Genomic DNA, 17255 nt, shown 5'->3' with positions numbered 1-17255 from the left:
CAATACAATGAACCTGAATTAATCCACAGTGGGGAATTCTGCAGCAATAAAGAGGACACATATAAGAAATATCAGTAAATAAAACACAAAATAAACCAAAAATAGCCATAAATATTTGTACCGATTGTCCAAAGTCCTCAGAAAGGAAAAAGCAATATTAGAGAGTTGCCCTTTAATCGTGAACTATGATGTACGAATTTTAAAATGTATGGACGTCAATAATTTATAATCTTCTAGCATCACTGATGTTAGATTTCTGATAAATGTGTTCACTGTCACCTAATGCAGTAACATAACAGCTAACCAGCAGTAGGGCTGCAACTAACGATGCGTCGACTAATCGTCTGAGCACGATACGCCATCAAAAGCGGAAGTGAGCGCCCAATGCAACAGAAATCACCGTCCGACCAGAGTGCGGAACACGAACGGACATCGGCGCTCCATCGTGCATATATTATGTATGCTATGTAAGCACGGACATCCGTGATCTATCGTAAATGCAGATGTCAGCGTTTACTATACAGCTGTATCTAAACGCGGACATCCGTGCTGCATCGTGCATACATAATATATGCACGATGTCCGTCCATGTTCCGCTCTCCGGTCTGATGGTGATTTCTGTTACATTGCGCGCTCACTTCCACTTTTGATGGCGTATTGTGCTCAGACGATTAGTCGATGCATCGTTAGTTGAAGCCCTAACCAGCAGTAAAATGATTATCCAGAAGTCTGACTAGCTGACTTTAGCTTAAGCTAATGACACTATGCTACATTAGCTTGTTGTAGCACTAGATAACTAGTTGATTTTATGCTAAACTAATAATGCGTGCTATATGAGCTTGTTATAGCACTAACTAACTAGTTGACTTTATAAGTTGTTATTGTTATGCCATGATACCTTGATGTAGTACTAGCTAACTAGCTCACTTTATGTGAAACTAATACCGCTATGCTATATGAGCTTGTTGTAGCAGTGGCTAACTAGCTGACTTTATGTCTAGCTAATATTATTATATTATATTAGCTTGCTTAAAGCTAGCTAGCGACTGGACTTTATGTTCAGACAATAACGTTACTCTATATTAGCTTTCTGCAGCACTAGCTACCTAGCTGACTTTATGTTAAACTTTCAACATGATACTATGTTAGCCTTCCGTAACAATAGATAAAGAGCTAAGCTTAAATAGCTAAGCTAACAGTTTAATATGATATTAGCTTATTGTAGCAATAGCTAACTGTCTGACTTGATATTGTGCCAATAACATGATACTATATTAGGTTGGTGTAGCACTAGCTAACTAGAATACTGTTGGTAGCTTAACATAAATTCAGCTAGTGCTCCAGCAGGCTAATATAGTATAGCATTAGCTAAACATAAAGTCAGCTTGATAAATAGTAACATATAGTATCATGCTGTTAGCTCAATACAAAATCAGCTAGTTCGTTAGTGCTACAACCAGCTAACATATAGCATAACTTCATTACCTTAACATAAAATCCTTAGTCCTGAAAGTCCAGATTTCATATTTAGTTTTATAATAACAAACCTGTAGTTTGGTATGATTTAATTAGCCTTTAAATTTGTGCCCTTAAGCATGATAGTTGTATACAAATTATATTGAAATTCAAAAAATTTAGATATATTTAAGGAAAACCAATAGAAATTCTAATGACAGTATTAATGTTGTGATAGTAGAGCATTAATAGAGTTTTTAAATGTACAAAATAGTAATAATTCATAGCTCTGGGCATGTTAAAGCTTCATTCTGGTTCAATTGAAAATTTCTGCTGGAGGTGAAGACAATATATAATAAAACATGACTGTTAATATGAAATTAATATATTAGTCAGAACCAGCAGGTGGGTTATTCCTGGTCACAAACATGAAAAAACTATCTGTTTTTTATGCTATTAAAAGTACAGGCAAATCAGAGTTGGTTGATTTTTTTTTCTTATACTCACATTCGTTAAGTGAAATAACATTTTCATTTTGATAGAGTATTTTTACAGAGGGATATGAATACTTTTACTGAAATAAAATGTCTAAATGTGGCATATGTAGTTCAGAATTAGAATTTGGCTGCTAAAATATGCCCAAAAAACTAGAATATTTATGAGAATGAATGTTATTATTCCAGTTGTAACGTGGTGTTTTATTCAGATGAAGCTCCAGATGTTGGTCCATCAACCTGCTCTGAATCTGGAAGCTGCAGTCGGACGGCCGTTGCCTGAAAAGGCCCTGCAGCTGCTGCATGAAATTACAGAGAAGAAGAAAAAACCCACATGGCGAGGAAATTTATGCTGCTGCCTCTTTGTGTTGACGCTGCTGCAGAACAAGCTGAGCGGAAACTGATCAGATCTGATCAGAGCCACGTCCAGGACGAGGCGATGCACATCCACGCAGCCAGAAACTAATTTCATCCGGCTAAAAATAAGAAAGAGAACAAATCACATGTTTCATCTGCAAACCGGAGGTCAGACACAGAAACATCCACAGCATTCACTCCTCCTGAAGAAGAAAGAATTATGGTTTAGCTTCAGTTTAGATTCAATTTATTTATATTTACGGTCTGATTTACACAGGCATCTAACATTTTGTTGTATTTGAATGTTTATTCAACTGGGAAAAGATGCTGCTCATTTGAAATATATCTAATTTTTTTATATTTCAATATAATATGTACTCGACTATCATGCTTAAGTGAACAAATTTAAAGGCTAATTAAATCATAACAGATTATAGTTTTGTTCTTATAAAACTAAATGTGAAATCATAACTTTAGGGACTCATGTTTTTATGTTAAGCTAGTAATGTTATGCTATCTATATTAGCTTACCGTAGCACTAGCTAACTAGCTGACATCATGATAAGGTAATAATTGTATGCTATGTAGTGTTCTGTAGCACTAGCCCATTAGCTGTCTTTATGTTAAGCTAATAATGATTTGCTACGTAGCTTGCTGTGGCTATATCAGTAGCTAGGTGACTTATGTTAAGCTATTATGGGATACTACATTACCATGCTGTAGCCCATGCTACCTAGCTGATTTAGTTAAAAGCGAATGTTATGCTTTATAAGCTTGCTGTAGCACTTGTTAATTTGCTGACTTTATGCTATCCTAACAATAGGATACTATATTACCTTGCTGTAGCACTAGCTAACTTGCTAACTTCATAATAAGGAAATAATATTATGTAGTTAACTGGTGCTAAAGCAAGCTAATATAGAAAAACATTAGCTTGACACAAAGTCATCTCATTAGCTAATGCCACAGCAAGCTAATATAGCATATCGTCATTAGCTTGATGTAAAGTCAGCTAGTTAGCTAGTGCTACAGCAAGCTAAAATAGTATTACCTTATTAGCTTAGCATAAAGTCAGCTAGTTGGATAGTCCTACAACAAACTAATATAGCCTAATTTTATTAGCTTAACACAAGGTCATCTAGTAAGCTGGTGCTACAACAAGCTAATAAAGCATAACATTAGCTGAACATAAAATCAGCTAGTTAGCTAGTGCTACAGCATGCTAGTATAGTATCATGTTATTAGCTTAACTCAAAGTCATCTAGTTAGCTAGTGCTACAACTAGCTAATATAGTAAAACAGTGTTTTTAGCTTGACCAAAAATCATCCAGTTAGCTAGTGTTAAATCAAGCTCGTATTACATAATATTATTGTCTTGACATAAAGTCAACTAATTAGCTAATGCTACAGCAAGCTAATATAACATAACACTATTGGCTTACTCTGATATTAGATAGTTAACCACTCAGACATGTAATAATACATTTTTTCTGCTTTTATGTTGCTGTATTAGATGATAATGAACATAATTTATCAGAAATCTAACGTTAGTGAGGTTAAAAGATAAGAAAATTACTGACATCCAAGAGGGGCTTCTTATTTCAGAAGTCCTTTTCTGACATTTTCATATATTAACATATGAAGGGTTCATTTGCAAAAACAGATAACTCCGTTTTCAGAAAACTCATTTTTTATTGTTTACTACTGAGTCAAATCCATTCAACTTCAGTTTGACTGATATTATCTCAAGTAAACAATAAAAAAAGCTTTCTGAAAATTTATCAAAATGGAGTGATCTGTTTTTGCAAATGAACTCTTCATATTATTTTCCAGCCCGATCTCACGGGGATTCGTGAAACTGTCACGTAAGTTTTAGTTTCGGTTTCGTGCGCACCAACACGATTTCGTCATGTTTTTCGTGCCGCTCACCACGAAATGCGCACCAATGTATTTTAAACGGCGGACTTTTAGTGCCACTCAGAACGTATTTCAAAAGAATGTGTATATTATATTTTTAAAGTAAAACCGCGGCGAATCCAACGCTATATTTTGCATGACATCGTCCCTAAACATAACCCTAACCATAACCTAACCATAACCATAACCATAACCTAACCATAAGCCGGTGGTACACTTACCAATTTGCATAGGAATTTCAAGAATGTCCGGCGGCCGGCGGCCGCAAACGCAATCACACAAGCAGTATACGCCGATGGACAGCTTAGATCGTCATGAATCCGCCGGTATAAACCACTTTCAGATGTGATTACCACAGCGAAAAACATTTCGTGGTGAGCGGCACGAAAAACATGATGAAATCGTGTTGGTGCGCACGAAACCGAAACTAAAACTTACGTGACAGTTTCACGAATCCCCGTGAGACCGGGTTGTATTTTCAGACAGTGCTGGCTTTACTGATGATTTATTGGTTTCTTTAAATGTTTAAATATTTTCTAATATATTGTAGTGTCTGTAAAACACTTTTCAATCAGGTTTGAAAGCTGCTGTAAAAATACTGTTGATTTTCTTTATAATTAAAATGGTTTCGTTGGTTCTGAAGTGGGGCTGAACAGTGGAATAGTGGTTAGCACTTTCACCTTGCAGCAAGAAGATCCTTGGTTCAAGTCCCGGCCTGGGCCTGGGATCTTTCTGCATGGAGTTTGCATGTTCTCCCTGTGCATGCGTGGGTTTTCTCCGGGTACTCCGGCTTCCTCCCACAGTCCAAAAACATGCTGAGGTTAATTGGTTACTCTAAATTGTCCGTAGGTGTGAATGTGGTGTGATTGTGTGTCTGTATATGTAGCCCTGTGACAGACTGGTGACCTGTCCAGGGTGTCCCCTGCCTTCACCCGAGTCAGCTGGGATAGACTCCAGCACCCCCCATGACCCTAGTGAGGATAAAGTGTATAGAGGATGGATGGATGGATGGTTCTGGAGGTCGGAGGTCTCATTACTGAGCTGTCAGGAGTCAGTGGAGGTTGAAAATGATATTTAGATTAAAACTTGGGGCCAAACAACCGGCTGCTCATCATCGTAGCCATGGAGATGATTCATCAGTGAGGTCACGGTGACAAAACTTCCAGCAATGACGTTCAGAGGAGGCAGCTGGCAGAGAGTCAGCTTCTGTTTGGACATAAAGTACAGGTTTTAAAGTCTGAAAGACAGAGATTACTCTGTTAAATTTATTTGTTATAGTGTGAAGTGGTCTGAAAGTGAAAACCAGGAATTTGAACCTGAATTTACTTGAAATTATATCAACTCCTTTCACACAAAAAACAACAACTAAATACTAGAATCCAACTTGAATAGCTGATAAAATGTAAATTTTCTGTGACTTTTCTTTCTTGTAATTCGTTCAGGGCAGTCATAAGTGTCTTGGTGGCCTTAATGTTTTCTGTAATTTAATAAAACATGGATTTTCTTGTAAACTTTGTCAGTTGTTCAATAAATGACAGATAAAACAGTGTCTGGACTGTATGCCGGTTCATGTCCAGCTTTGAAATCATTAATTCATATTTTTAATCATTATAACATGAAAACTGATTTTCTTTTAATGTCATTATTAAAAATATGGCTTTTAATTGATTGGTTTTAATACATGGTATAAATATTATATCTACTTTTAGTCCGACTGTAGAGAAGGACCACAGAACTGAACTTTTAAATCCACGTTGACACACGTTCATTTTGACCATTAAAAGTGTTTTGTTTGTAAAATCCTGCATCTTTGTGATTCTGTGCACGATCAAAACGAACCGTTGGGGAGTCAAACCACACAGAGATGGTTTCTTCTCTCACTTCAGTAGTTTTCCAGGAACTCCATGCAGACGTGGAACCTTTGAGGAAGTGCAGCGGTTTCTGTCTGGGGACAGATTACAGACGACACTTTCACTTCCTGCAGCAGATTAAAGAGCCTGAATTAAAGCTGACAAATCCCAAACTAATGACTGACAGGTGTGTTGTTGTTGTCGTCGCACGTTTAGTGTTGATTTGTTGCACCGCCGCTACCTTCAGATTATTATTAGCTGAAGGATTAAAGCGACTCACAGAAACACATTAATGATTCATCACCTGGTCCACATAGATTTACATATTATAATATATTATAACATCTACATATTTACACTAACGTCCTGAATACAGACAAACTGAACAGAGACAAGATTTTGGTTTCATACGTCCAGGATGTCTTTGTGTTAGAAGACACAATAGAAAAATGAATTTGCTGTCTTGGTGGCCTCCCTCTCTAGTCTTTCTTGTAACTCCTTCAGTGTAGTCATCGGTGTCCTGGTGGCCTTTATCATTAAAGGGGGTCTGCAGTTTAGGACGTCCTCAACCTACAGCGTTTCATCGTTATGTCGGAACTGGTACATGGAATTAGTTGGCGAATGAATATGTCGTCGTTATGGTGAAATGTCATCACATTTTTGCCGGAGTTCCCACTTACAGGAAACTTAACTTGCGTCGATCTGTAGGAACGGAACTCCAACATACGTGAAGGACCTCCTATGGTGTCTTTCTTTCAGTTCTTTTGAAGGAATTATAGGTGTCTTGGTGGCCTCCCTCATTAGTAACTCCATCACTTAAGGAGGTCCTCGGTTTAGGACGTCTTCGACCTACAGTCAGAACTGGTTGCGTGGAAGTCCAACAGAAGTCAAGGACCTCCTGTAGTCTCTTTCTTTTACCTCCTTCAGAGGAGTCCTTAGTGTCTTGGTGGCCTCCATCACTGGTCTCTTTCTTGTATCTCCTACTTTATAAGGGCAGCTGCAGTATCTAATGAAGGTAAAAATAAAAAGCATCTCACTTGAAACACAGAAAAAATTCTGGAGGACTTCAGAGGAGGCTAAAAAAAGTATTTCAGAAGACATATTCCTAAATAAATTTAAAAAGTTAAATCAAATGTATGTATGGATTTAGACAAACCTTTTAAGTTGCACACGTTCTTCTTATGAGTGGTGTTGACATTTTAATGCCGTTTAAACCATTTCAGTTTTATGTGTTGAATTTCTGTCTAAATCGATTTAAAACAAAATGCTAGTTGCTATAAATTTACTTAAACTGACTCGACAGCTCAGTTTTTCTGGACCCTGAGTTCAGGATTTCAAAGCCTTAAAGACACTTGTGTTTATGCTGCCCATTAGTGAGTGTCGTTGTTCCTCTCTCTGATGTCCATGATGTGCAGGTGAAGGAGAAAATGTCCGTGACACTGACTTTCTTTAAAAGTATTTTATTAAAAGAAAGAGCAGCATCAGTACAGACAGAACCTGCCTGGAAGGAGTAATACATGTAACAGATCAGATACCACATGAGTAAACGATGATTAAAATCCTCCTGAATGCAGAGGAAGGACTCGTTCTCTTCACTCAGTCTGGTTGGTAGGTTCAGTGTCCGTTCATTAAAAATGGTTCTAAGTCAAAAACACTGATATTTTTGTTTTCAGTTTTCTGCTGTAAGCCATTAAGCAGCAGCTGTCATTTGCTAAAAAACATGCCTTTAAACGTGTGAAACTCCAAATACTTCAGTGCAGCTGTAATCTGGGCGTAAAAAGGTGAAAGAAGTGAAAGTATCAGCTGGTGTTCAGCGACGTTCTCCGTGTTTTCCTCCAAACTTTCTCATGACATCAGGCAGGAATTAAGCTGTCAGACGTGACTCAAGCTGAAAGCACACACCTAATGCTAACACCATGTCGTTATGGTTACGGTGTGTCGCGGCGACGCCCTTTAACCCCACAGGAGTGATGTCACACCGTCCCCACCCGGCCGTGCGTCACCATGACGACAGACCCAGACGGTAACAGCTTTCTGTTTACGGAGACGATAAATAAACTCCAGAAAAACAGCGACGGTCCATCAGAGACGCAGATTCTGGAAAGATTCTGCAGAAATATGAAGCCGGGAGCTCAAAGTTTTGAAAAAAAACAAACAAACTTGTAGAAACACAAGATCTGAGGAGATTTTTTTTAATCAAATGTGCAGCTTTGGGTCACAATAAATGAAATAATATAAAGATTTTAGACACTTCAGACCAGGGCTGTCCAACATGAGGCCCATGGTCCAAAAGTGGTCCTCCAGAGGGTCCAATCCGGTCCTCAAATGTAAACGTTCCAGAGAAGACATTAACTGCAGATTGTAAATTAGTAAAACTATAAATTTAAAATCATTTCTAGACCATGACAAGTTGTTTGATCATAAAGTAAAATACTAGACTGTTGTTCTGTCATTTAGTGTCTCATTTTTGTAATATTTTGTCTGATTTTTGTTATATTCTGTCTTCTTTTGTCAGACTTACTGTTTGTCTCATGTTTTTATTGTTTTATGTGTGTCGTTTTGTCGTTTTGTTTCTTTTTTGTCTCGCTTGTGTTTCTTTTCTCGCTTTTGTCATTTTGTGTTTTGCCTTATTTGCTGTTTTGCGTGTCGTTTTTCTCATTTTGTGTTTTGCCATATTTGCCGTTTTGCGTGTTGTTTTTCTCATTTTGTGTTTCACCTTATTTGCTGTTTTGTGTCTCGTTTTTGTCATTTTGTGTTTCACCTTATTTGCTGTTTTGTGTCTCGTTTTTGTCATTTTGTGTTTTCCCTTATTTGCTGTTTTGTGTCTCGTTTTTCTCATTTGTCCTTTTTTTATTCCTTTGAAACTTTTTGTCTCTTAATTATTTTGTTTTGTGTCGTTTGTCCAATTTTTTGTTATTTTGTGTCTCATTTTTGTAACATTTTGTCTTGTTTTTGTTGTTTTCTGTATTTTTTGTCTGACTTTTGTCTCATGTTTGTGTCGTTTTGTGTTTCCTTTTCGTCTCGCTCGTGTTTTTTTGTCTTTTTTTGGTCAGTTTGTGTTTTGCTTTATTCATTGTTTTTCATTTGCATCGTTTGTCTATTTTTTTGTCATTTTGTTTCGCACTTTTGTCATTTTTTGTCGCTTTGTAGCTTTTCTGTCTCATTTTTTGTGTTGTTATTGTTGTTTACTGTATGCATGTGTTTGGAATATTTAAATAAAATAAAATATTAGATCATTCAGTTCCAGGTGACTAAATGTTGTGTTCCTTTGTCGACACTCTGTGGTCTGGAAGTTGTGATGTGGAAATGATAAACTGAGGCTGAATGTGGATGAAACTGAACTTATTTTATTTCAGGTTGTTCAGGATGTTTTGTAAAAAGATAATTCCTTAAATGTGAAGCAAACATTAGGAGTTGTGGTTATTTGTCAGCTATTCTGCTGTGGTTTTACTGGTCTGGTCCACTGGAGATCAAACTGGGCTGAATGTGGAACCTGAACTAAATACACCCCCTGTCAAAAGTTTTGAGACAGGTTCTAATTTATTTGAATGACAAAGTGTCTCAAAACTTTTGACAGGGGGTGTATGTTGGACTCCTCCGCTTTAGATTCTTCTCTTTCTCTCAGAGCCAACAGGGAGCGAATGATTGGTGCAAAATTCGAGCTAAAGCATGAAAACAAATCAAAACTTCAGCCCAGACGGTAAACAGACTTCACACCTGATCAAGGTCAGCTGACTCCACTCAGAGATCAGAAACCTGCATTAAGACCAAAGAGCTTTTTTATTACCAGCATCAGAGAAAACGTCTGAACATCGGAGGCTGAAACCTGCTTTTAAATCTGCTTCGTTCTGGACTTCAGGTGAAGTTTGGGGAGTTTAGTCTGTAAATTTAACTTTGTGCTTCCAATCAATCAGCAGGTCTGACTTCATCATCCTCATCTTCCTCATCTTCACTTCTGAGTTGTTTTGCTTAGTTTTAAATCATGCAGTTTATTTATTTTAGCTATAAATGTGGTTCTGGCATCCTCAACATACTTTTATCTTAGATTAAATAAATTCAAATGTTATTTAAGCCCAAATTTCAAAATAAAAGCCGTTAAATTCTGCAAATTAGCCTCAAAGTGTCAGAAATAATCATCTTAATCTCGTGCTAATTTTTTTCTCCACAATTTTAAGTCACATAATTCATTATTTTCTATTTTCATAATTTGTTAAAATCATAATTGTGGTGTCCTGCTTTGCTCAGCAGCAGTCCAGCAGCTTCTTTACGTTTTTTGTCACTTAATGGTCATTTTCAGCATTTTTTTTAATGTTACATGTCTCGTTTTAATCATTTTCTGTCTTTGTAGGTCTCTTTTTGTCATTTTGCCTCTTAGTTTACATCTTTGCTGTCCATTTGTTTAAGATGCTTTTTGTCACTTTATGGTCATTTTTATGTTTTATGTCTCATTTTAGTTATTTTATGTCTTTCTCTGGCAATTTTGTGTCTCCTTTAAGTAATTTTTGAGTAATTTAGTGTGATTTTAGGTCACTTTTTGTCATTTTGCCTCTTAATGTGCACCTTTGTCATGTCTTTGTTGTTGTTTTCCATGTCTTTGAGATGTTTATTGTCCTGTTTTTGGTCATTTTCTGTCATTTTCAGTCATGCTGTGTCTCATTTTGGTCCTTTCTCGACTCTTTATGGTTGCTGTCCTTTTCTTTGCAATGTTTTTTGTTATTTTTCAGTCATTCTTTGCCATTCTTTTGATGTTTTATGTCTCATTTTAATCATTTTCTGACTATTACAGTCTTTTTAAGGTCATTTTGCCTCTTAATTTGCACCTTTTCTGTCTTTTTGTTGTCGTTTTCCATTTCCTTAAGATATTTTTCTCTTTTTGTAATAATTTTTAAACATTTTTTTGTGGCAAGCTTGAGTCTCAGCCTTTGCTAAATTCTACAGATTAGCCTGAAAGTGTCGGAAATAATAAACTTAATCTCACGTTATTTTTCCCCCCTACAATTTTAAGTCATGTAATTCATAATTTTCTATTTTCACAAGGTGTTAAAGTCATAATTATGGCGTCCTGCTTTGCTCAGCAGCACTCCAACAGCTTGTTCACTCTTCATTCAGCCTCTTCAGATCTTCCTCCCCCCTCGTCTTCCTCCCCCGCTGTGTTTCTTCCCTCCAGGCGTCTTTTAAGTGTTCTTCAGGAAACCGCAGATTATTGGCAGCGAGATCAGACGCTGTTATAGATCTCATAGATGCTGCCGGGCAGATTCCACATTTACGTTTGTATTTATATACATCATTGTCGTCGTCGTCTTCGTCCCGCTAACCTCCGATTTTCCTGCAGGCTCCAGAGTCCAGACTGAAGAGAATGAAAAGTGAAGCTGTTTAGTTTCTATCTGGGTCAGAGGATGAACGGAGGAAAAATGTCTGATGGAACTCCTCGTCTTTAAGCCTTTAAATAGACCTTTAACTGGCTTTTAAAGCTCATATTATCACATATAAACACGCCGTTCAAGCTCAGTAATGCAGGATGTAAGCCGACGTATGTGGACACTAATATTTATGTCAAGTGTTTTACTAGAAGTTGGAGATAAATGCAGTTAATGTGCGGGAAAATTATAGGAAAATATGACAATAGATTACATCCTGTGTGTTTTCATGTGCAATTCTACAAATAAGATAATTATTTATTTCGGTATTTCGGTTCTTTCATTGATTTATTGAAGGTTTTCTGGATACAGGACAGAATCTACGGGGTCGAAAGTAAACACACAGCAAAGCATGGTGGTGGAAGTATCATGCTTTGGGTTCAGGTTGTCCACTTCCACCTCAGTTCGGATCTCCTGCTCAATCTGTTTTTTTAAGTTATTTTTTTGGCCTTTTATTGAGATAGATGAAGTGAGAGGCAGACAGGAAACAGGACATGTAGTGAAGGGCCACGAATGGGAATCAAACCCTGTACATGGTTCACCCTTGCTTAACTCATTGAGGTATGTGGGCGCCATCTTCTGGTTTATCTTTGACTCCTCTGGACACTAAACCAACCGTCAAGCATGGAGGTGGTGGTATCATTATACTATCAGTTTAACTGACTGAATTCAGAGAGATAAAAAGATAAACATTATATAAAAAACATCTGTAAAACAAAAATAAAATAAATTTTAAAAAAGACAGAAAAGATCGACCCTCATGTCGTCCTGACGGTCAAAATTAACCCGATTTAAAGTTTGAAAATGTGGAAATAAAATATATTTTCACAGCGAAACTTCTGATGTCCACATTTTCAACATTTTTGGGAAATTTCTGAACATTTTTTGGTGAAAAAAAGAAATGTTAAAAATGTTTCTGAAGAACAGAAAAAAATCTACCAAAATCCAGTGAAATTCGCTGGAACCTGCCGTTTCTGTTCAGTTGTATCGGGATGGTTACTGAAACTGACTTGACATGGCACAGCCCCACCTAGAATATTTTTCACCAGCCACCACTGAAACTAACGTATCGATATCGATACCGACGTTGGGATCGATATTATCGATATTTGGGATCGATCCGCCCATCTCTAGTGGACGCATTTTACAATTTGCTCACATCTTATCTGCTTGCAGTAAATACATAAAAAGTGTGGGAGCTTGAACAACATGCATTTACAGCAGTCTAAGGTCAACTTTAATCAAGGGACATGAAACTGAGTGGAACATTTGAACTCTATAGGGGAGAAATCATGATGCCGCAATGGTACTTTTTACTGATATTGACCCAGCTAGTGTTAGCTAGCTATAAAGTAGGCTAATTTGATGATACATAATAAGAACACACACTTTCATGCAAGAGTATGTTAGCTAGTTAGCTAGCTAGTGTTCGCAACGATAAAGTAGGTTAATTTGGTGATGCATAACACACTCTTTCACACAAGAGTTTGTTAGCTAGTTAGCATAGTTATCTAGAGAACACACTTTTTCACACAAGAGTATGTTAGTTAGTTAGCCTAGTTAGTAACTTGTGTTATCCCAACTATAAAGTAGGCTAATTTGATGATACAGTCTTTGACAAAAGAGTATGTTAGATTTGTTAGCTAACTAGTGTTAGCTAACTATAAAGTAGGTTCATTTGGTGATACATAACACACTCTTTCACACAAGAGTATGTTAGCTAGTTAGCCTACTTAGTAACTTGTGTTAGCCCAACTATAAAGAAGGCTAATTTGATGATACAGGCTTTGACACAAGAGTATGTTAGATTTGTTAACTACTAGTGTAAGCTAACTATAACGTAGGTTAATTTGGTGATACATAACACACTCTTTCACACAAGAGTATGTTAGAAAGTTAGCTACCTAGTGTTAGCTAACTATAAAGTAGGCTAATTGGATGATGCATAATAATAACACACTCTTTCACATAAGAGTATGTTAGCTAGTTAGATTAGATAGCTATCTATTGTTAGCTAACTATAAAGTAGGTTAATTTGATGGTCCATAACACAATCTTCAAACAAGAGTATGCTAGCTAGCTAGCTTATTTAGCTTGCTGGGTCAAAATTGCTGTAAAATACCTTTTGGTATTTTGGTGTCCTCATCAGAATCACTAAGTTATCATTCACATGTTAGAAAAAAATGAAAGATTTGGCTGTTATTCCAAATGTCCAGACATGGACACACAAATCAGTACAAGGACAAGTTTCCTCAAATGTCTTTTGCTACTTTATACCATTTTCTTTGTTTGGGTGTATCTGCTTTTGCTATGTTCCACATGCTGCTCTGCTAACTCCAAGGAGTGTAAGAAGACATGAACTGACACAAAATCTAAATACTTTTTAAATGTTCTTATTGTTATTTCATTGCTCTTGGGTAAAACAAGTCATTTTGACTTCTTTTTTTTTGCTTTTTCTAATTATGTTTAACATTTTGTACACTTGCCTTCGCCCGAGTCAGCTGGGATAGGCTCCAGCACCCCCCGCGACCCTAATGAGGATAAAGCGGTGTAAAGAGGATGGATGGATGGATGGATTTTGTACACTTTCCTAAAATTGCCGTCCACCTTGTCGTCATGGAGTAATTACTCCTTTAAGAAACCAGCAGATGTAATCACAGACATTTACACCCTGATTTGTCTTTCTTCAGTGGAGGTTGAAACAACGCTGCAAGTACAGAGAGAAACTACACTTAGATTTCCTAATTCTCACCTTGTTCTGGTTGGAGTTGGATGTTGTCAAGCTTAACCTGCCCACCCTGTCAGAGTCAAAAATAATGAACAGAACAACTTTTCACAAATTCTACATATATTTGAAGAACAGCCTGCAGTACACTTCAACAGTCAGTCCCTTTGCTAGCTGATGGTCCACCATGTGCTTCTTAGATGCTAACTTCAGTCAAAATATCCACCCTGTCACCAAGCCCTATATGACAGGTTGGACATTTGTATAGAACAGCTGACAGCGAAGCCTACCCAGGTGTCCTCATGGATGTGGAAGGACAGCGTCCAAGCCGTAAACTGTTGATTCTGTCTTCTGATGATCACAATCAGGAACGTATTGCAGCACTGGGCGGTGATATGAGGTGGGAACGACGAGGAATTTTTGCAGTTCACACACCAAGGCTTTAGTGTAACCACCACAATAAGCACGTAGTAAATATACACCCACTGTGCCCGCTCGCAGGCCGAGGTCATTCCCCCAACAACCCCTCTGAGTCACGGTACAGTGGAAAACAGTGAACCCACCAAATGCACCCAGCATGTAGGATTAGGACAATACAAAACAACCAGTAATAAGGGAACGTCTCACATTGCCTAAATAACCCCACAAAGCAACCCCAAAGAACACACAAGTTCCCATGATGCTTAGCGGCTCTAACACCCGGAACACAGTCAGCCGCTGCGATGACCCCTAGCGGCCCCCACGGCCGCTACAATATCAAAGATTACTGACGTTGATTCTGATGTTTTATCAACAAACACTGAGAAACGTCAGGACGGATAAAATGATATATTTTTATTTTTCTACTCTTGCTTCATAAATTAATTCTCTTTTGTTTTTAAACCAAAATCAGTCCAGATCACAACAAATAAATATTTGTCAATTTTCAGGATTAAATAATTTAAATGGCAGTTTGTTTACATGAATATTAAATGAAAATGAAGGAAAAACCTCACTGGATAATAATGTTGAATTTTACAGTATCAGTGCAGTGGGATTAAACATGCTAAATTTAACTGTATAATGTCATGTTACAAGCAAAAGAACCTATACCTAAGTTATAACTTAGGTATACCTAAGTTATACCATTACACTTTTTGAAGGTAGTCACCTTTAACAAGTAACATTTCAAAAAGAACAAAACATACATAACACTACCATTGGAATGACTACTAATACTTGTATCCCAATTTAAAGTACTGAAAAGCAAAAAACCATATTGAAATGACCCATGCCATTTTGAGTAAGAATATCTCAGTAACTACAAATATAACCCTGCTGCTTTTTTGTACAGTGATAGAGGACAGATGGAACTGTCTTGTAGAAACATTTGGGGTCTCTGGTACCTGTCCCACACTGAGATTTTTGCCCCCCAAAATAGCAAATTTAAAATCTCGTCCAACTTTGAGAGCTCATATTTTCCAAACTGAGGTACCTAGAAAGCTCCAGTTTGCTAAGTTATCACACAAGTTTGTGTAGAATGGAACCCATGGGTGTTAGAACACTTCTGTGCAGTATTTCTAGTACTTTTAAGGTCCCAAACTCCACTCGTGAGTAGGTATCTCTTAATTTTTAACATTTTTAGCAAGCCCCCACAGCCTGCAGAGTGTAGGGATGGGGATGTTTGTGGGGCTCTAGCTACATGCAGAGGCCTTGTTTACCAACTTACAGCTCTCTGGTATGTCTAGAGACTGAGAAATAACCACTGAAAGATGCAAGAAACGTGGCGAGGCTTTTTATAGCCCAAATTCTGAAAATTTCAGACCCCCACAACTCAGAAACTATTTGAGCTACAGGCCTACAATTTTGCATAGAAAGTACTTTTGTGACTATCTAATAGCATACAAATTTAGGACTAATTTGAAGATGGTGCAGCAACACCCCCAAGGAATATCTGGTCATTTCACCTGGAATGAACCTACTGTCTCTGCTCCTACAACTTGTAATACTAGTACACAGACACTGCAGTCTGAAAAGTGGACTGGCTTTGATTGGGAAGCACAGAGATAGGAACTGTGAGTGTGGTGAACTAGAAACTGTGAGAAATGTTCTTCTGAAGTGTAAGCTCTACTCATGCCAACAAGAAACATTAGAGACTAGGAGCAGCTGGACGAACTGTTTTTAATCTTTGCTTTCTACTTAACATGGAGGAGTGGACAAATATGAAGAAACTTCTGAACTTTCTCATGACCACAGGACTGCATAAGAAGATATCGAGGATTCTCTAAGGACTATGGGTAATATCCAGTAGGTGGCAGCAATACGCCAGTGATGCGTCGAGTCCGCCTAATTCAATGAGGAAGAAGAAAGTAACTTATTGTTTCTGCCGGAACTTCACAGTGTGACACCCGGCGGATGTGAACAAAGAAGCATGAGCAGAGTTAGCTTCACTGCTGTGTGGACTGAGCTATGAAACGGCTGTATTATCGTATGAATGAGAAATATCAGAGCGATAAAGTAACGATGTGTTCAGTTGAGTATCTAAGAGAGTTGATCAGCGACAGACTAACTGCTGCTGCTGGAGAAATATTCTCAGAGTTTGAAAAAACCATCGTCCAGTACCAGGAGGAGATCGATCGTCAGCGCAGACTGCTGGATGTCATCTGGAAACCACACATCCCCTTACAGCCCATAGGTGTGTATGTGTTTTGATGGTGAAGACTTCCACTTATAGTATGTGTAGTGGTTGTGTACTCTCTCTTGCATTGTGTAGATAATCAAACTGGGAGCATCCTCCCTGTTGGCATCAAATCCGCCGCTTATTTGCAGGAACTGTTTTATTTTCTTAATTTCAAAAAGTCACAGGTAACATCCAACATCAACATGATATTGACGCATACAGGGACAGAGTTAACAAAAATCACTTTGAAGGAAAAAAAGGAAGAAAAGAAAGAAAACAAAACAAACAAAGAAAACACAAATAACAGTTGAGCAAATATAACATTTATAGCAAATTAAATTTTTTACAAATGTTAACAGTTTTTATTGCTTTCTGGTTATC

General features: G+C 37.5%; 1 protein-coding gene across 16 annotated transcripts in view; it reads left to right on the top strand.

Moving 5' to 3' along the window:
- The first annotated feature begins 16575 nt into the window (after positions 1-16575).
- Positions 16576-17255, top strand: part of LOC127530802 (zinc finger protein 391-like) — a 281112-nt gene continuing 280432 nt past the window's right edge. For 8 of the 16 annotated variants that reach the window (XR_007937456.1, XR_007937461.1, XR_007937466.1 and 5 more), the window contains exon 1: positions 16581-16889. Coding sequence is in view for 3 of the 16 variants with exons in the window: in XM_051938314.1 (XP_051794274.1) it covers positions 16664-16889 (226 nt within the window). In the remaining 13 variants the exon portion in view is untranslated. Of the gene's footprint in view, positions 16890-17255 lie in introns of all 16 variants that reach the window. The other 8 variants (XR_007937459.1, XR_007937460.1, XR_007937457.1 and 5 more) reach the window with 3 other exon arrangements.

The sequence above is a fragment of the Acanthochromis polyacanthus genome, chromosome 18 (genome assembly GCF_021347895.1).
Source record: "Acanthochromis polyacanthus isolate Apoly-LR-REF ecotype Palm Island chromosome 18, KAUST_Apoly_ChrSc, whole genome shotgun sequence".
In the NCBI taxonomy this organism is placed as follows: Eukaryota; Metazoa; Chordata; class Actinopteri; family Pomacentridae; genus Acanthochromis; species Acanthochromis polyacanthus.
This window is presented reverse-complemented; position numbering and strand designations above follow the sequence as displayed.